We start from the raw sequence: 21,303 nt of genomic DNA, 5'->3' as shown, positions 1-21,303 counted from the left end.
AAGGTGTGTCCAAACTTTTGGTCTGTACTGCATATATATATATATATATATATATATATATATATATAATGTATGTGTGTGTATATGTATATATATGTGTATATATACACACATATATATTTGTTAAGATGTGTCACTAGGTTTTTGTTTTTTAAATAATTACAAGTGGCTATTGATATTTTCTGAATTGACTGTTAGGTCATTTTTCTTACACAATTTCCTTTTTATGCACCTTGTAACACATTTTTGGGAGTTAATCATAAGGAATCCCCTATCGGGGAGGTGTGTAATCTCGGTCTGTTAAAGGGGTTGTCTAGAACTTCTATATTTATGGCCTTTCCTTACGGTAGTTCCGCAATGTCAGATCGTGGGGATGCGACACCCGGCCCTCTCAACGATCAGTTGTTCCCGCTACCACTTGATGTGTTCAGTTGTGGAACAGCCCCCGATGGTGGTTGCAGCTGGTACTGCAGATCCACCCCTTTTTTATTTGAATAGGGGTAATTTTGCAATACCCGGCCGCGGCCACTATACAGTTGATGGCGCTGTGCAGCTCCGCAACTAATCACATCTGGCCAGCACCTGGAACAGCTGATCGGCGGCGGTACCGAGTGTCGCAACCCCATTAATCTAATATGTTGTTAGGCCGTCAATCTAAAAGTACTGGACAACCCCTTAAATTTGAATGCCACGTCACAGTGCAACACTGAGAGGAGGTATCTGGCTATAAATGGTTATAAAGAGTCTAGTAATTGACAGCTATTCCTGTGTACATTTATACAGGGAAAGCTGATAGTCACTGATTAGGACCACCCACTGGACTCCTATAAAAATTAGGATCGCCCACTGGACTCACTAGTTATAAAAAGAGGAGGGATTAAGAAAAAAGAAAAATACATTAAATGTCTTCCCACAAATCTATATAGCAATCTGATCTGCTCCTCTGGCCCTATAACACTCTCCCTACAGATTGCACGGCATATCCATGCTGACGGGTTCCCTTTTATCGTGATCCTCTACGCTTGTTTTCCTGACCTTCTAGTTTACATTCCAGAAAGCCCTAATCCCAAGAGCGGTATAATGCCGGGAAGCTGCAGCTTTGAATCTGTGTTGTCGGCAGTCGCTGACTTTAAAGCTCCCGTATTTGAGCCCGGAGGATCCATGCAGCAGGGGATGTACACGCCAAAGGGTAAGTGTTGCCTTTGATTGTCGTATTTTAGGAGTCTCCTCCTGGGGTGACGTGACCTCAGCCTTGTCCCAGCTGTCATGTAGGATCACAGCTGTACTGTGTGTATCATACAGAACTCAGGGGACTCTGGTGGAACCGGTAATAAAACTTTTTTGCCATTGATTGACTGTATCAGAGGGGCTTTATTTCATGGGTGAGGCATCAAATCCCCTACTTTATCTCACGGAGAAGAGAACAGTCACATTCTAGGCTGTGTGTATGATCGGTCTGAGTGACCAAAATAATCCCCAGAGATCTTCCCAGAACAAGTTTACATGAATGTGTTCCTCTACAAAACTTTTCACATGTCATAGTGACGTGTCTAAAGATGAAATCTGCAGCGGTCCTGGTGCCGAGCCTATCCATGGGATAGAAGCGCCCATTGCGGATAGCAGTATGCACAAGACAGAACAATGTGTCCAAAAGTAAATTACTCATTAAAACTGGGTTTAGGCCACGTTCACACATCAGTATTTGTAAGCCAAAACCAGGAGTGGGTGATAAATGCAGAAGTGGTGACGTGTTTCTATTATACTTTTCCTCTGATTGTTCCACTCCTGATTTTTGGTTACAAATACTGATGTAAGATACTGAACGTGGCCAAAAAGGAAGCATTTGCTTTTTTTTTTTTTTTTGCACATTGCTTTTTGCTTTTTATCTAGGTCCAAATTTCTCTAAAATTTCAAAAACACCACAAAAAAATGCATGTTACAAATATAACATACATAATGGAAAAAAAAGCCATCAAAATGCTTGTAAAAAAGACTTGACATTCATTTATTTTTTTATTTTGTAGGTGTTTAAAAGGGAAAAAATTAGTGTGTGAAACACTTTATTTTTTTTTGTGGTGGCGCTCTCTAAGGTTAAAAGGGTATTCCCATCTGCAAGATCCTATCCCAATATGTAGTAGGTGTAATAATATTAGCAAATACCTCCAATTACAAATGTAGTATAGTTATTCTGATTCGCAATGTCACTTTCCTCATGTGCAGGGCATTGCAGTAGCTTGGGGATCAATGGTTACCATCACTCATATAGTGACAGTTAGTTATTAGTGGTTGTAACCATGGATACCTAAGCTACGACAATGACCTGCACATGGGGTAAGCGACATTGCAAATCAGAAGAACTATACTAAATTCCTAATTGAAGTTATTTGCTAATATTAATATTATTAATCTTACTACATATTGGGATAGGATCTTGCAGATGGGAATACCCTTTTAAGCACAGTCTGTGCTTTTCTATACCGTTAAAAAAAAAACAAAAAAAGACGTGCAGCGTTCCACATCCACAAATGAGTACGGGCTGCGATGTACAGACCGGTCTCAGGTCTTTTGACCCAAACACGTCAGTTTCACATATACCTGTGAGATTGTTCGGGTCAGGAGACCTGCGGCCGGTTCATACTTGGACGGTGATTTGCGGATGTGTGAAATTTTCCTTCCAGTCACTGTAGTCAGTGTGGAGCTGAGATTTATGTGAAATCCTATCATATGCAGCTTCCATGTCTTCTACTTGTTCACCACTTGGGGGAGCCAACAGTCTGCTCCCTTGGTTTCTACACCCCCAGTTATTACAGTAAAATTGCCCGGAGATTCAGGGTTTAGGCTGATGATTCATGAGACGACTCATTGCGCTCTGCCCGGGATCTGCGTAAATACCAGTCTGGTGGAGCAGAACTGATGAGCTGATATTTTTTATGTCTCCTCTTGAGATTGTCATTGCCTCCGTCATTGCAGAGATCGGACGAGATCATTTCTTGTTATTTTTGTTTTGTACGGATCACGCTAGAATTTGTAGCCAAGATGGCCAAACAAAGGAGATGTGACGTTTGTAATGCTGAGACATTAATTATATATGCCTTTTCTGAATATAGGGATGTACTGATGCACATATATAAGCTCCATGTACTTTTTCAGCAATTAAAGGGGTTGTCCGCTACTTTTATATTGATGGACCAATCTTTAAGATACGTTATCAATATCCGATCAGTGGCGGTCCCAACACCCAGTGTCCCCCACCTGGTGGTTCCAGACCAGGCATAAATCAAAAGCACAGCGCCATTCACTATTTAGTGGCCATTCTTGGGTACTGCAGGTCAGCTACTATTTAAAGGTGGAAGTCCGACACCCAACACCTCCATCTTCCATCTGAAATCCAGTTTGCTAATAAAAACCCTTTTAAGGAAAACGGGTGGACTGTGATCTTCACTGCAGACCTCACAGAATTATGGAAGTCTGTATTGTACCCTTTACATTAGTCTTTTTTTGGATAATTTTTTGTTTTCAGTATCTGACAACAGTCTTAGCCCAGTGTCAGACGGGTGCATGTTAACGTATGAACATCCAGGCCACCCATGTTGGGCGGATCTTGCCATTGGCTATAATTACAACTATAAACTGATTTGCAGCCACAGTTGCTGTGAATAGGCAGCTGACCAGCTGCTAAGGGGTTAAGGGTGTTCTCTCCAGCACATTGCTCAGGAACATTTGCCTCCGGGATAGGACCGCAGTTCTCCAAGCAGCGGCTCTTCCCGGGTATTGCAGCACAAAATATGTTTGTTTTGTTTTTTCCGTTTGCATTTCCTTGACCTTTTGGGTGGTCCCGATCTGTTATTCCGCACCTCTGAGGGTTGTAACGTCTCCTGTTCTGGGACCGGAATCCATTCATTGTTTTAGGTTTTTGCCACCACATCTAAGAGTGATATGATGTAGGGACAGAGACTCTGACTCCAGCAATGTATCACATACTGGGCTGCTTCCTGTAGTTTTGATAAAAATCAATCTGCCACAGAACTACCAGTTCTTTGAATGTTGAGCTGTGTGTAACCCCGCCCACACCACTGATTGGCTTCTTTTTTGCGTGTACTGTGCATAGGCAGAAAGCTGCCAAACGGTGGTGGTGGCGGGGTTATACAGTGTAGGGAGACTACATTGGCATGAGACAACTAGTCCTTTTGTGATACTTTCCTACTAATCAGTGATTTTATCAAAATTACAGCAAGCAGCCCAGTAAGTGACACATCGCTGGAATCAGGGTCTCTGTCCGTATTTCTTGCTGCTCTCAGATTAAGTGGTGACAGACTCCCTTTTATGCAGAGCTTATGAACATGTATACTAAATGACCAGCCCGAGTCATTGTTTCTTTCTGTCCCTGCCAAGGTGAGGTCTGGGACCAAGAATTTGACCCCGTGATGGTTATCCTCCGCACCGTGTACCGCAGAGACGTGCAGTCCGCCATGGACCGATACACCGCATTGTAAGTGGTGACCTATCATTAGTGCGAGTCGGATTGTCTTCTGAATAAATCCAGAAGTGCAAAACTATTTGCAACAGACGAGAAGAATAACGATTACATCTTTATACGCAAACGATTTATTTATATTTTACTAAATATTAGAAAAGGGCATTAGTTGTAGGCATAAAATGCTCTCCTGCAATTTAGCTGACATTCGGGGTTTTCATTTCCATTCGTCTGGTGGTGCTTTTGGAATGAGCCGTCAGAATGAATGATGCATTGCCTTCCAGCGTGAGCAAATATTGCTTAACCTTTATTCCAGAGCAATTTATTTGCTAATTGGATGCTGCATTTCCCTGAAGTCCTGCTAAAAAGAGGCTTAAAGTAACCTTGTCCTTATTTTTTTTTTTCTTCAAGGAAAGCAGATTTCCTATACGCTCGTGACTTTGAGCTGCTTACTATTCTGCTATTTAGATTTTTAAAGGGAATGTCCATCAGATCTGTAGAAACAAAAATGCTATTTTTTTTTTTTTTTCCCAAAATCTAAAAAGATCCAAAATTCTATTAATATATGCTGTAATGATCGGTGGTCATAAGCTTTCCCGATACAAAGCTACAAATCTCCTGCAGAATTAAATTCCCCCTCTACTTTCTGACAACTTGTTATCATTTGATGGATAATATGATAAATATACATTTCTTTTCATGTTAAAGTTTATATTGTCGTGCTTCCATAAAATCATTCCAAAGTGGCCGACGCTAGGTGCCTCCATTTTTGTTTAAAATGTAACCATCATTTTATTTTTTTTATTTCAGAAATCAAGAATATACATGGAAATATGCAATTTTGTGTTCTACCTTATCAAAGAAATCTGTTTTTTCTTTTTCTTCTCCAGGACTGATCTTTTTTTATTTTCAAAATTTCTGTTTCAGTGAAGAGAGATTTCTTCATCAGAGATAGGAAAAGGCCGTTGCTACTGATAAAATGTTATGTATATGGGAGGGGAAGCAGTAGTGAGGAGCGCTGCCTCTAGCTACTCCCTTTACCTCGCCCCCTCCTATACTTAGGAAAAGGCAGTTGCTAATAATGATATTCTATGTATAAAAGGGGGCGAGGAAAAGGGAGTAGCTAGAGGCAGTGGTCCTCACTACTCCTTCCCCTCCTATATACATAAAATGTTATCAATAGTAACTGCCTTTCCTATCTCAGTGATGTAAAAATATGTCTTCACCGAATACGGATTTTATCTGGAATCTGAAAATTTTGAAACTGAAAAATCACTCCTGATGGAGAAAGAATCAGATTTCTGTGATAAAATATATTGCAAGGTTGCTTATTTTCATGTGTACTATTGATTTATGAAATAAAAACGATGGTTACTCTTTAACTTTGTTTTATACTGTCTGTTGTTAAGTGTAATCTGTACCAGTACAGACACTGAGTAGGGGTGGCAGAGCTTTGTGTCTCTGCTGCTTCTCTCTTGTCTAATATGCTGCATACCGGCATAACGTAAAGGTGGCCTTACCATTAAGGGAAGGCAAACCATTGGACAAGGGCAAAAGGGAAATACATTCTGGGTTGGGAAGGAAGTTCCAGCACTTATAGTACTGGCAGAATGTTGGTGAAGAGGATTCACCCACTCAAAAAGAGTGGATGTTAAGTTACAGAACATGACAATCTGTGGTGTAAGGTTCACGACTAGAAGGAGAAGCTGCTCAATGACAGACCCATAACATTTATGTGCCTGGGATTTATTATAGTGACGCCACTGTTTTAGTCATATAAAGTATTTCGAGAACTTGGTTTATACACTGCTCAAAAAAATTAAGGGAACACTTAAACAACAGGATATAACTCAAGTAAATCAAACTTCTGTGAAATCAAACTGTCCACTTAGAAAGCAACACTGATTGACAATCAATTTCACATGCTGTTGTGCAAATGGCATAGACAATAGATGGAAATTATTGGCAATTATCAAGGCACACTCAATAAAGGGGTGGTTCTGCAGGTGGGGACCACAGACCACATCTCAGTACTAATGCTTTCTGGCTGATGTTTTGGTCACTTTTGAATGTTGGTTGTGCTTTCACACTCGCGGTAGCATGAGACAGACTCTACAACCCACAGAAGTTGCTCAGGTAGTGCAGCTCATCCAGGATGGCACATCAATGCGAGCTGTGGCAAGAAGGTTTGCTGTGTCTGTCAGCAGAGTGTCCAGAGGCTGGAGGCGCTACCAGGAGACAGGCCAGTACTCCAGGAGATGTGAAGGGTGCCGTAGGAGGGCAACAACCCAGCAGCAGGTCCGCTACCTCCGCCTTTGTGCAAGGAGGAACAGGAGGAGCACTGTCAGAGCCCTGCAAAATGACCTCCAGCAGGCCACAAATGTGCATGTGTCTGCACAAACAGATAGAAACCGACTCCATAAGGGTGGTATGAGGGCCCGACGTCCACAGATGAGGGTTGTGCTCACAGCCCAATACCGTGCAGGATGCTTTGCATTTGCCACAGAAAAACAGGATTGGCAAAGTCACCACTGGCACCCTGTGCTCTTCACAGATGAAAGCAGGTTCACACTGAGCACATGTGACAGATGTGACAGAGTCTGGAGACGCCGTGGAGAGCGATCTGCTGCCTGCAACATCCTTCAGCATGACCGGTTTGGCAGTGGGTCAGTAATGGTGTGGGGTGGCATTTCTTTGGAGGGCCGCACAGCCCTCCATGTGCTCGCCAGAGGTAGCCTGACTGCCATTAGGTACCGAGATGAGATCCTCAGACCCCTTGTGAGACCATATGCTGGTGCGGTTGGCCCTGGGTTCCTCCTAATGCAGGACAATGCCAGACCTCATGTGGCTGGAGGGTGTCAGCAGTTCCTGGAAGATGAAGGCATTGAAGCTATGGACTGGCCCGCCCGTTCCCCAGACCTGAATCCGATTGAGCACATCTGGGACATCATGTCTCGCTCCATCCACCAACGTCACGTTGCACCACAGACTGTCCAGGAGTTGGCGGATGCTTTAGTCCAGGTCTGGGAGGAGATCCCACAGGAGACCATCCGCAACCTCATCAGGAGCATGCCCAGGCGTTGTAGGGAGGTCATACAGGCACGTGGAGGCCACACACAATACTGAGCCTCATTTTGACTTGTTTTAAGGACATTACATCAAAGTTGGATCAGCCTGTAGTGTGTTTTTCCACTTTAATTTTTGGGGTGGCTCCAAATCCAGGCCTCCATTGGTTAATAAATTTGATTTCCACTGATGATTTTTGTGTGATTTTATTGTCGGCACATTCAACTTTGTACAGAACAAAGTATTCAATGAGAATATTTCATTCATTCAGATCTAGGATGTGTTATTTGAGTGTTCCCTTTATTTTTTTGAGCAGTGTATTTTATTACCAGTATAACTCTGCTTTGTAAAGTTGTATTTTTTTTTTCTTTTAATTGTGCGTAGTGTGTTTTTTTTTGCTTCATTTTTCTTAGCATTTTTTTTCCCTTATGGAAAAATGCATTTTACAATAGAGAGAAAATGAATTTGATTCCTAAAATATCATTCACTCTCTGCATTTTTTTCCATGTGGTTTTTAAGCTGCATTGCGTTTTTTGAAAACCGTGCCATGACTGCTGTGTATTGAAGTGATCATGTGGTTGTTTTTTTCATGTCTTTTTATGTCTTTTTAGTTTAAAGCAGATTGGACGATGTCCTGGAAACCCATGGCCGCCTTACAAGAAGAGAACCCCTCTGCATCGCAGTTATAAAGGGCTGATGAGGCTCCTGCACTGCAAAACGTTACACATTGTGCTCTTCACTCTTCTCTACAAGGTGCGTGTGACCCGTACCCATGGCGGTCCTAAATACTTGGAGAACAAAGCTCCATCACGTCCACAAAGTCCGTTGTCCATTGGTGCCGTTACCCCCTGGAATCTCACCTTTGGTTCCTTACTTATAGATATTGATGGATCATCAAAATATGTCAGAACACGTCCTCTGCATGGTTCTGTATCTCATAGAGCTGGGATTGGAAAATTATCCAGAGGACGAGCCTTGCGATGAGGTATACCCCCATAATTCCATCCCCCCTTTTTTTTTTTTTTCCCTTTTTATACATTTTTGCTGCCATTGATGAAGCACATGATTGGCTGCAGCGGTCATCCCCTGTTAAACTATATGGATGTGTCTTTTTTTTTTTTTTTTTTTTTATATAAACTTCTTGGATGACCACTTTAACATGTCCCTATCTCTTTTCAGGACACAGCTGGACCAGATCGCTGCCATGACAGCTGGTTTCCCGGTAGCAGTCTGCTGTGCAATATGCGTCATGTCATCAACTATGTGCGCGTGCGAGTACCTGACACTGCTCCGGAGGTACGAAGAGAGCAACCTGCCAGCACCAGCTCGGACAGCCATTCATCCGCACATGTAAGTTTTTAGGTTACCACATTTTTGGCTCAGTCCTAAGCTGGGTAAATTGGTCTCTTTACAAAATGTAGTGCTCCCTAATATTACACATTTTATTATAATTCTTTAAATATTAAACTTTTTTTTTTTATTATTGATCAGCATTTGGAAAGGTATTATTGTAATATGCTCAATTACCTTATTTTTTAATTTTGCTTCCTCCCATTTTTGCACGATGCTGAAAGTGCTGTCTTATCTGCCTATTTCTTGCTGTGTTGGCAGCTGTTTTCAACTGCAGGTCTAGTAAAATCCATTCTCCTGTTTGAGCTTCTTTATTCCTTTCCTCCATTGCTCAGACCGAAGATGGCATGAGAGCGAGCTTCTTTGCTATCCTCTCTCATGCTCAGATGCCATCTCCTGTTCTTTATTCCTTTCCTCCATTTCTCAGACAGGAGTATGGATTTTACTAGACCTGCAGTTCAAAACAGCTGCCCACACAGCAAGAAATAGGCAGATAAGACAGCACTTTCAGCATTGTGTTAGAGGTGGGAAGAAGCAAAATAAGTACACTGCAAAGATTCATAACTTTACAAAGGCTGATCAATAATTTAAAGTTTAGTTACGCTTTAAAAATATTGCAATTAAGACCACCCCACAAGCCATAGTCCTGTTGTATGTACATTAATGTTCAAGCTTCCCATACAGTGATGAGCAAAATGTGCCATAATTCTGGTATAATTTGCACCTAAAACATGTTTTTTTTATTTTCTAAACCAGATTTAGTACGTATTACAGACGCTTTCAATTTCTCAAAAGGGCGTGACCTCACTGATTTGGGGTGTGACTAGTCAGAAAAGGGACGTGACTTAACTCTCAACACAATGCGGCAAAGAATGTGGCAGTATTGCGGCACACATTTTGTGGCACAAAGTAGGCCCCCTAGTGGTTGCTGTATACATAAACTAGACCGTCGTAAGATTAGACAGCTTTATCAAACTGCATGAACCACTATACGCTAGATCTATCGTCATATGAATCATTTCAATGCCCCTACACACCAGTGTTGTTTCATGATAAATTTCTGGCTTCCTGCCACCACCACTAGAGGAAGCTTGGTAAACAAGGATTTATGCGAAACCCACATAATACAGCCCTAGCTGTACAAAACTATATATCAAGAGCTCCCCTAGTGGTGGCTACAAAAATATAAAAAAAAAATGTATAGAATATATCTACTTTTGTACGAGTATTTTTTTGTTTATTAATAATAACCTGGATGATGGCTCCGTAGGAGAACCATATACACATTGCACTTACTTTCAATGTAGATATAATTAATAACGCTTGTCATTATCCATTAGCAGAGTTCCAGACGGCCTTCCTTACAGAGAGAGGTAGATGTGTGATGTTTGCTATGGATGGTGTGATATGCTTCCAGTGTTTCATACTTGGACTTGCATGGTGCTTAAAGGGATATCTCCAAGATCCTATCCCAATATGTAGTAGTAGGTTTAATAATATTAGCAGATGCCTCCAATTAGAAATGTAGTATAGTTCTTCTGATTCTCTATGTTGCTTACCATGTGTAGGGCATTGCAGTAGCTTGGTTATCCATGGTTACAACCACTCAGAGTGTGACAGTTAGTGGTCATAACCATGGATACCTAAGCTACTGCAATGTCCTGCACTTGGGGTAAGCGACGTAGCTAATCAGAAGAACTATATGAAATTTCTAATTGGAGGTATTTGCTAATATTATTACTATTACACCTACTACATATTAGGATAGGATCTTGGATATGGGAATACCTCTTTAATAATCTATTTTTTTCTAATGTGAATCATTGTACTAAAGCCAGCATCTTAAATTCCCAGCCTTTTTGTCTATAGGTACACGGCGTCTTTTGCTATCCAGTCACATTGATTGGAGCAGTAATCAGATGCGTTTGGTACCCTGTGGTCACCAGCAGCTAGAATTGAATTGCCCCGGGGTATGAGTTTCTTAAAGGACTGCTCATATTTTGGTTTCGCACCCTATAAGCGAATCCTATTGTAATGTTTCCCGTTCACTAATAGTCTCCATACACGGTCAGGTCAGATTAACCTTGGTTTCTTTTCATTTAATGATAGGAAAAAGTTTTTCATAAATATATTTTCAGTTAAACACTGACATTGTTTGAAGTATTTTCTTTTCTTTTTTCTCTATTTTTTTTTTAAAAACCAAATTATTTTTGATGAATGGCGATGGACGGGACTGCATGTGTGTTGGTTATAAATCACCCCGTTGTCCGGCTCTGCGCATGGCTTTCTGTGCAAACGAAGTCTAATCATTGTGTGCCGCCTTTATTTCATTCTGCATCAGTTAAGCCTAATTGCTAATCTTTTTTTTTTCTCTTGCAATATATTCTGAGCCGTTATTTGTGCCCTTTCTCATACCCTTGTAATAAAGTGGCAAAAACTTGGTTTTCAAAGCTCAAGACAACGAAAACGACCTCAAACTAAATGCTTGTAAAATAAAAGATAATGGATTTGACCATGAAGACAATTTCACCTTAACTGGCCCTGCATCATAATAGCCAGCACCTGCGGATGTCTGGAACGCTGCTTTTACATGTTCCAGTTTTGTAAATGCGTAAAACTGCAGCAAAAATTCAACAATTTTGAAAGCGTCTCTATCGAAGTTTATTAAAGGGAATCTATCAGTAGGGTCAACCCTCATAAGCCGTCCATATGGGCATGTAGGTCATAGGAAGCTGAACAAAATGATACCTTGATATCTGTGATCTGATGTCGTACTCCAGAGAAATTCACGTTTTTTTCTTAATATGTAAATGAGCTGTTAAGATCTATGGGCCGGACATAGATCTCCCTGAGAATCCGCCTCCAGCTCATTTACATATTAAGAAAAATGTGGATTTCACTGGAATAAGATGTCGGATCACAGATATCAAGGTATCAGTTTATTCAGCTTTCTGAATGCCCTTGTAGACTGCTTAATAGGGTTGATCCTACTGACAGATGCCCTTCTTACAAAGTAATGCCATCAGTGAGCGGTATGATCAGTGGGTGTCTGATCTCTGGAGTCCAACCAATCCTAAAAATGAAGGGGCTGCAGCATTTTTAGAATTATTTTTTTTGTCCTGCAGAGCAGAACTCCCGGTCAACCCTGATTGTACCTCACCGCTTCATCCAAGTGAAGAAGCCGCAGAGCTAAATCAATGTCTGTGAGCGTCCCAGAGGTTGGGCTCCCGACAAATCGTAAAATGAAGGCGCATCCTCGCAATATGCCCTAATTTCACAATAAGAGGGGAATACACCATTAACCCCCTAAAGACACGACAATTTTTCATTTTTGCACTCCCCTCCCCCCCTATTCTTTAAAGAGCCATAATTATTCCGTCAACATGGCCGCATGGGGCTTGCATTTTGCACGATGGGTTGTAGTTTTGAATGACAATGGTTGGCCGCTGATTGGCTACGAGGCTCTGTGCGATATAACGTTATCTACGACTATATATATATATATATATATATATATATATATATATATATATATATATATATATATATATATATATATATATATATATATAATTTAGAATTTATTATGGAAGAATATAGCAATTGAGGAGGGGTTGTCCGAATAGTGGGCAACCCCTTTTAATGCACTGAAATAAAGAAAAAAAATCCAAGTCTGGTGACATGTTTAAAAAGAAAAAAACGCCATTCTGCCATTGTTTTTGGGTTATGTTTTTATGACACAATTAAAAAGATCTGACCGCACGAATCTTCAGATTGGTACAAATACGTTGGTATCAAACCTGTTGCGAGAGCTTGTTTTTATTGGTGCCATTTCGGAAACATATTTGGTTTTGATAATTTTTTCAAAAATTTTATTGCATTTTTTTAGGGGGAAGTGCGGCAATCGAAAATGTGCAATTCTAGCAATTTCATTTTTTTTCTTTTTCATTTTGATATTCGGCTTATTGGATAAATATTTTTAGAGTTTATTCATTCTGGCGATTTATACAGCAATACCAAATATGTTTTTATTCATTTTTTTTCTTTTTACTATTTACGTTTGGGTGAAAAGGAGGGTGATTTAAAACTTATTTGCTTCTTTTTTTCCTTAGTGTTTTTATTTTACCTTTTTTTAGTCCCCTTAGGGGGACTTAAACCTGTTATTTAATTGATTGCTTATTTCTTTTGCTTCCATACTTTAATATTGCAGTGTATTGTAAAATTGATAACCTCCTATGAGGCTCAGCCACTGGGCTTCACAGCAGTTTTAACATGGCTGATTGCTTCGTCCGGGGTTGCCGTAGCCATCAGAAGTGACTGCCGTCATCTTTGAAGCCTTTTTGATGCCTCTCTCATTCTTGACTGCAGCATTTAAGAGTTACTCTCTTAATTTCATCAGTTGCTGTCCGGTTAAAACAGCTGGCATCAGCTCTTTATGGAACAGGCTCAACGCCTGAGCCCGCACTATATAGTGGTGGCCTAAGGGGTTGCCGCCAAGGTGCTAAATGTTCAGATGGTAGCTTTTTTATGAGTGTCAGTACACAGCAGTGCCGTATTCAATGATATATGTATTTTCTTTCCTCCCCCTAGAACTCTGGCACTGCTCAAGTTTTCAGTTTGGTCGCTGAACGACGGAAGAAGTTTCAGGAAATAATAAACCGGAGCAATAGCGAAGCCAATCAAGTTGTGCGTCCTAAAACCTCGGCTCTGAAGTGGACCGCGCCGGGCTCAACGCCTCAGTTAACCACGGTGATTTTAGAGGTGAAAGAAAGCATGCTATCCTTACTGATTAAGCTTCACCAGAAACTGTCTGGGAAGTCGGACTCCTATTGTCCACCCTGGTTGGGTGATCCGGATTGTCTTGCCCAAGCAGATTTATCGAAGTATGCTCATGGGGATGGAGTAACTGCTGTGGAAAGGATTTTATTGAAGGCTGCCAAGAGAAGCTGCTTAAACAAACTTAGCATTGATGAAATTTGTAGGAAAGCTCCTCCACCCGTTCCGCCCAAAAAGTCTAGTCCTGCGGAGAAGAAAACACTGGACAAAGAGGAAAGGTAAATCTCTTATTTCAATAGCCATCTTGTGAGACAACCTGTTCTGTCGTGGTGCTTTAAAGGGGTTGTCTACATTCAGAAAAGTCTTTCCTATAACTTCTCGAAGTACTAAAAAAGACAAATTGCGCTTTACTTACCCCGCTCAGGTCCAACGTTTGAGTCTCAGCTGCTCTGTTATTGTCTGCAGCATTGACACCGCTGCAGACAACTAAGCTCAGCAGCGCTGCTGGAGTAGCCGGCACAACTGCCGAAGCTCATTGACTGTCGTGCCATCTATATTGGCTGAGTTCACTGATTGCAGCGCTGTCAATGTGACGTCAGCACTGCGCACAATCACAGACATTGGGAGCAGTTGTCACTTAGAACTGGACCTGGGCAGGGTAAGTAAAGAACAATTTATTTATTTTTTTGTTATTTTTACTACTTGGGGAACTTATAGGAAAAAGTTTTTGGAAACGTGACAACTCCTTGAAGAAATTTATATCCTTGCATGTTTTCCCTGGAGATTATAGCTGAACACCCTCTGGGCATCTGAACCCCTGTGAGGAAATGTTACCCTAAACGTTCAGCTGAAAATCCACATCTAAATCTGAGTGTGATATGTGGATTTTGCCCTATTTATGATTATTAGGTGAAAGGACTTGCTGAGGATTTATGGATTATTTTTCTGCTGCACAAATGTCTTAATTCTGCTCAGCCTCTATATATTTGCACAACTACCTTACCTTAAGCTCAACCGCGATCAGGTGGCTTTTCAGTATATGCTGTCAAGTGTGTGTACTTAAAGAATAACATTTCTTCCCATGACTTGACTTGTACCCTGCAGCCCTTCTTCAGGCTCTGTCTCTGAGCTAGTGGTTGTAGACTGCCTACCCTGATGTCTTCCATAGGCAGTACACAGACACGAGCGATTCCTGCTCATCTGTCTCTACATAGCGCTCATTCAGAAGCGGCATGGAGGACATCGTACACCTGAACTAAGCAGTGTAGCTGTGAGTCCTGCACTGTTGTGGGAAAAATCACTTGAAAGCAGCAGAATGGGTTTGGGCCTTTCATCCTGCTTTCCTTCTCCCCTCTCATTAGGCAGATGTAGTCTGACCCCTATCAGTCTGTTTTGCGGTTTGAGTAAAATCCATTTTAGATGTTTTAAAAAGTAGATGATGAGTCCAGGAGGCAGAGGGAGGAAAAGAAGTGGCTCTTAAGGAAAGAAAGAAGGCTGAGGGAGAAAAAGTGACTCATAAGTGGAAAAAGAACCAAAGTGAAAAATGCTAGTGTGCTGCGCTGCTGGTAGGAAATTCACAGGATTCAGATGAATAGAAATAAATTGTATTTTATTCCCAACTTGTTTCTAGGTTGAACAAACCTCTTCCTCAGGGGAACCACGATATATACAGCTCTGACGAGACCACTGCACAGTTTTCTAAAAATCCCCATCTCTCCATGTCTGACAGCCATTCCATTCCAGTGTCAGTTAAATTCCAACCACCGTCCACCTCATTCTACTTAATGTGCTTCTGATTAGGTGATCACCTGAACCAAATCTTATGTAACGAGGGAAAGTATAAGAAACACTGCTGTGGTCTTCAGGCTGTGTGCCCACGTAGCGTTTTTCAAGAGTTTATGCTGCGGAATTTCCGCAGCGGAAACGCTTGTGAAACGCTAGGTAATCCGCCCCCCATGGTCCCCAAGGGGATTCCGCATGTTCTATGCACATGCTGCGGATTTTTCCGCAGCGTTTATGCTGCGTACAAAAATCCGCAGCATGTCATTTAATTTTGCGGAAGCGCAGCGGAACTCCCGCCATTGACTTGCATTGAAACGCAGGGAAACCGCGACTGTACATTTGTACAAGCGGCTTCTATGCGTCTCTGTGTGCGGATGGTACCCAGTTATGGAGGAGAGGAGACTCTCATCCAGACCTGGGTACCATTCTACCTGTAAAAAAAGAATAAAATAACAAATAGTTATATTCACCTGTCCGGCGGCTTCTCTCTGAATGCCGGCATCGCTTGAGGACCTGCGGTGACGTCACAGTCATGTGACCGCAGGCCCTTCACCGCTCTGTCTCGCGATATGCCGGCAGCCGGGAACCAGCCAGGAAGCAGCGCTGCAGCCACGCCGGGGCCTCGGGGGTGAGTATAGCTTTATTTGTTTTAATTTTTACGGTCACACTGTATAAATCCATGCTGTTTGCATGGATTTATACAGTGTGACCTAGTTGTCAAGCACTTTCCAAGTGATGCTATCGCCTGGAAAGCGCTTGTCAATCTGCATGCGGAAATGTCAGTGGGTAACCACTCCATTTCCGCATGTCCCTGGCAGGAAAACACATGTACAATCTGCATGCGTTTTTTCTGCCAGGGAGATGCAGAAATGCTGCAAAATTTTCTGCTTCATTTCTGCATCGTGGGCACATAGCCTTACAGTCCTCTTGCAATAGGACAAGCTGGATGGCAAAACAAGTGCTAGGAATAGCCCAAAAGTAATTTGAATGAAAAAATAACTTTTAACCATGCCAAAGGAGTTGAAAAGAAGAGTCTTGAGTGAGGAAAAGAAGGGCTCAGGTCTGGCTTTACTAGCAGAGGGATACAATGAGCGTCATGTTGCCTCCATCCTTAAAATTTCGAAGACGGCAGTCCATTACAACAAGGTGAAGCAGCGGACATTGGGGACAACAAAGCTATAGACCGGCAGAGGGCGAAAGCAACTCTCCACTGACCGGGATGACCGTCATCTTATTCCAATGTCACTCAGCAACCACAGGATGACATCAAGTGACCTACAAAAGGAATGGCAAATGGCAGCTGGGGTGAAGTGCACAGCAAGAACAGTTGGTAACAGGCTCCTAGAGGCCTCAAGTCATGTAAAGCTAGAAAAAAGCCTTTCATCAATGAGAAGCAAAGGAGAGCCAGGCTGAAGACCATAAGGATTGGACCATAGAGGACTGGAGTAAGGTAATCTTCTCTGATGAGTCTAATTTTCAGCTTTGCCCAACACCTGGTCATCTAATGGTTAGACGGAGTCCTGGAGAGGCATACAAGCCACAGTGTCTTGCACCCACTGTGAAATTTGGTGGAGGATCGGTGATGATCTGCGGATGCTTCAGCAAGGCTGGAATTGGGCAGGTTAATCTTTGCGAAGGACATATGAATCAAGCCGCATACAAGGTTATCCTTGAAAAACACTTGCTTCCTTCTGCTCAGGCAATGTTCCCCAACTCTGAGGACTGGTTTTTCCAGCAGGACAATGGCCCATGCCACACAGCTAGGTCAATCAATGTGTGGATGAAGGAGCACCACATCAAGACCCTGTCATGGCCAGCCCAACCTCCAGACCTGAACCCCATTGAAAACCTCTGGAATGTAATCAAGAGGAAGATGGATAGTCACAAGCCATCAAACAAAGAAGAACTGCGCACATTATTGTGCCAGGAGTGGCGTAAGGTCACCCAAAAACAGAGAGAAAGACTGGAGGAAAGCAGCCAAGACGCATGAAAGCTGGGATTAACAATCATGGTTATTCCACAAATATTGATTTCTGAACTCTTCTGGAGTTAATACATGAATATTGTTGTTTCTAAATGAATTAGAACTTGTTTTCTTTGCATTATTTGAGGTCTGAAATATATTTATTTTGATGATTTCTCATTTGCTGCAAATAAATACAAAAATTGTAGCTTTGAATTTCGGAGACATGTTGTCAGTAGTTTATAGAATAAAACAACAATGTACATTTTACTCCAAAATATACCTATAAAGAGGAAAATCAGAGAAAATGAAAATTTTGCTGTGGTCTCTTAATTTTTGCCAGAGCTGTATATATTTTTTTTATTGTGGTTCCCCTGAGGAAGATAGTCCTGAATCCTGTGACTTCCTTACCAGCAGCGCAGGTCACCCGCATTTCTCCCTTTAGTACATATTGATGTTTGTCTATCCAAGCAGCGGAGCATCAGTAACTGGGGAATTGCTGTTTAATTCGATCCAGTTGCTCACAAGGTGAGCGCAAAACAATGCAACAAAACTGCATACGATTTAGTTAAAGCCCTATGTGTGCTTTTTGTCCACCTCTAGTCTCTGCATGGAGAAAGAAGGCAGAGGGAGAAAAGGAAGTGGTTCATAAGTGGAGAAAAACTTATTTCTTTAAGATATATCGCACAGTTTTTTGTTTTTTTTTGTTTTTTTTATATTTTGGTTGTACTACTGATTTATGAAACGTTTGTTGTGAAACTGCTTACTTGATTGACCTTTTGTGGCGTATTAGGAGACAGCTAGAAAACCTGCTGATGGACAATGTGCAGACTTGGTGCAAAGGTTTTCTCCTCCCTAGATAATTCAATGCTGCCTTTTTTTTACTTTTTTTTTCTCAAGTTTAAAAAAAATAAATAAATAAAAACGAACAAACCTCAGGGTGCTCTCCCCACTCACTAACACTGTTTGCTTTGCACAATTGTGTGTAAACTTTATCCCTCCTCACTGATACCTTACGGCATCATACCTTACCTTACGGATACCTGCTTCTGTACTCCGGTGAGAGGAGGAAATGACAGGAGCCACTGTCAACAACTGTCAGAAGCAGCAGCACAGCCTGTCATTTGGAGGAGCTGCACAGACTCTACAGCATCAAAATGGAAGGAAATTCTTAATGAAGATGTTTAATTTAGCAAGTAAATAAAAGGTATAAAAAACTTTAAACTTTAAAATCCAATGTCTCCCATCATACGTAATTAGAGAATAGTGGTTGTTGCATCTACCAGATCCAGTTTTTGGATGGCGGTTTCTATAGTGCATTGCACCGTATTTTCCTTTACTTCTTTCACCTTCTGCTCTTGGTTCAGCTTCCACCGCCACATCGCAGACCTGTTGTTTGCCAGGTCCGTGACACATTCGCAGATCGCCTTAGTTGTTGATGGCTCTGAATGAAGATGAATCTAATTTGCCGCCATCACGCAGCTTCCACATCGCCACCTTCATTTGTTCCCCCGCCCCCCTAGATTTCAAGTCGCGTTTTCTAGTAATGAAGATGGAGCAGCCTATAAGGGCCCCATGATGAGCCATTTGCAGCGACTGCGACCTGCAGAATAAGACAAAAGGTGGCATTACCCGAATGACGCTCTGTCGCCATAGAAACAAAGATCCGGCACTCGAGGAAAGGCTGCGAAGCCTCACAATTTTATTTTTTTCCCAGCCTCAGCGTCTCATCCCCGTGAGCCATCACGGAAAATTACTGAGCTGCACTGAATCTGTCACAGTTGGTTTATGTCCTCTTATTAGGGATCTCTATTTACAGTCAGACCCGGTTAACTTGAAGCGGAACTTGGATGGCGAAATGCGTGAATATAAAGTGCCGATGCCACACAAGGACATGGCGGCAGCAGAGCACCACACATATCACATCCTTATAGGATTTCCAGAGGGAACGCTGGTATTAGGGACTTTCTTTCCCTCCACCCCCCCCCCCCCCCCCAGAATCCCTCCATTAAAGTGACTATGAAGGCCTCATTTATGGTAAGAAGATCTCATGTGAGTCTACCCTAAGGCCGTATTCTCACATTGGTTGGTCGCGAACCGAGTACGGGCATGATGCACGGAACGGCCACGGGTTTCCGGAGTTAAACCCAGCAGCCTGAGGATGTTGATTTTTGGCCCCCGGCCGGTGTGTTTGTCACGGACCACGACACATAGATGTATGACCGTAGCGTAAGGCCTATGGATTCTGGGGGCGCCGATTGTGTCGTTGCTGAAAACTTCATGTAAATGGCTTCTTTTTGTAGACACAGCGGTTATGATCAACAAAGGGATGTCCCGACTTATCCTTTGCGAAAGGTCATCCGATCAGTGGGAGTCCACCAAACGGCACCCGCACCAGTCAACTGTTGTTGGCTCCGATAGTAGCTGAATGTAAACATGGAAAAGAGCTAGAACAGCACAGCCTTATACAACATGTAGTGGCATATACTGTGCATAGGCAGAAAGCTGCCAGCTAGTGGTGGGGACAGGGTTATACAGAACTCCTGAAATATGGAAGACTACATGGCTGCAGTGATGATCTCCTGCTAATCAAATCTACAGCGAGCATCGCTGGTATGCTGCTCTCAATTAGGTAGCAAAAACCTGGTGAAAGTCCCCCTTTTAAGAGACTGAGCTGAACTCCAGTGCCCGGCAGCGGCCACTACAAGTTGCAGTTTCAGCACCGTACATTGTTTACATCCGGCCACCGCCAACAGCTATTTATGCAGCGTTATCAGACAACAGAACTAGAACTTCAGAAGTCTGTCATTGTTCCTTACGATGTTTGGAGCCAGGGGTCTATTAAAGGCATGGTCTCATTTCAGACATTTTTTATATGGGAACTAGCAATGGCAATGAGCTGATTGCTAAGGTAGTTCCAGCCTCCGAGACCCCTGACCGATAGATGATTTTTTTCCCGTAACTTTTTTTTTTTTTTTTTTAGTTGTCCTTGCAGTGTATGCTACCAGGAGCTCCCTTCACTTTGCTCTCTCTTTCTCCCAGGAGAACCTGGGGTCTATTCAGATATATGGACGTCCATGTAGTATATGAATGGCCTATGTTCACTAGTGCAAAGTTTTCTGTTTGTTGGAGACTCCCCAATCTGTCTCTAATGGATGAGAGCCCGCTTCCCTCTGCCGCCCATACACCTGAATACAGCCTATGGGAAAAGCTTGCCCTGATGGCCTACCTCTTTTAATTAATTTCTGATCTTTGTGTGAATGGTTCCTTTCCATCCTGATAATTTAGTAAATACTTGTGTTCCCCAAAAACTAATCATTCCATTTTAATTGAATGGTTCCTCTTATTCCGCCTAGAAATTTATGGGAAGGAAAAAATGACATTATCAGCACTGATTGGACAGTGTTAAAATGTATGGGGACACACCCCCTTACTGGCAACACCCATTTGTCAATTTAGTCATTAATTTTGCACAACACAGTCCTTAAGGAAAGATGATCCAGAATTTCAAATAATGAATACAGATGTTCTCTTTAATAGACCTGTCAGGAGACCAGACAGCTCCTCCTTAACTGGATATTCCCATCTCCAAGATCCTATCCCAATATGTAGTAGGTATAATATTAGCAAATATCTCCAATTAGAAATGTAGTATAGTTCTTCTGATTCACTATGCCTCTTTCCTCACGTGCAGGCATTGCAGCACCTTGGGTATCCATGGTTACGACCACTGATAGTGACAGCTAGTTGTTGTAACCATGGATATCGAAGGTCCTGCAATGCCTGCACATGAGGAAAGAGACGTAGCGAATCAGAAGAACTATACTACATTTCTAATTGGAGGTATTTGCTAATATTATTATTATTATTATTACACCTACTACATATTGGA

At 42.1% G+C, this 21,303-nt stretch overlaps 1 protein-coding gene across 1 annotated transcript in view; it reads left to right on the top strand.

Annotated features, from left to right (window-relative positions):
- UBR3 (ubiquitin protein ligase E3 component n-recognin 3) overlaps positions 1 to 21,303 on the top strand; it is a 149,202-nt gene that overhangs the window by 64,132 nt on the left and 63,767 nt on the right. Inside the window, exons 18-23 of the mRNA XM_073646979.1 lie at positions 1,048 to 1,189; positions 4,393 to 4,489; positions 8,152 to 8,293; positions 8,421 to 8,525; positions 8,720 to 8,890; positions 13,481 to 13,944. Coding sequence (XP_073503080.1) covers positions 1,048 to 1,189; positions 4,393 to 4,489; positions 8,152 to 8,293; positions 8,421 to 8,525; positions 8,720 to 8,890; positions 13,481 to 13,944 — 1,121 coding nt within the window. The remainder of the gene's footprint in view (positions 1 to 1,047; positions 1,190 to 4,392; positions 4,490 to 8,151; positions 8,294 to 8,420; positions 8,526 to 8,719; positions 8,891 to 13,480; positions 13,945 to 21,303) is intronic.

Source organism: Phyllobates terribilis, unplaced genomic scaffold (assembly GCF_046119375.1).
Source record: "Phyllobates terribilis strain yellow unplaced genomic scaffold, ASM4611937v1 Scaffold_9__5_contigs__length_417890890, whole genome shotgun sequence".
NCBI classification, from domain to species: Eukaryota; Metazoa; Chordata; class Amphibia; order Anura; family Dendrobatidae; genus Phyllobates; species Phyllobates terribilis.
Note: the sequence above shows the minus strand (reverse complement) of the source record. Positions and strands in the feature narration are given on the sequence as shown.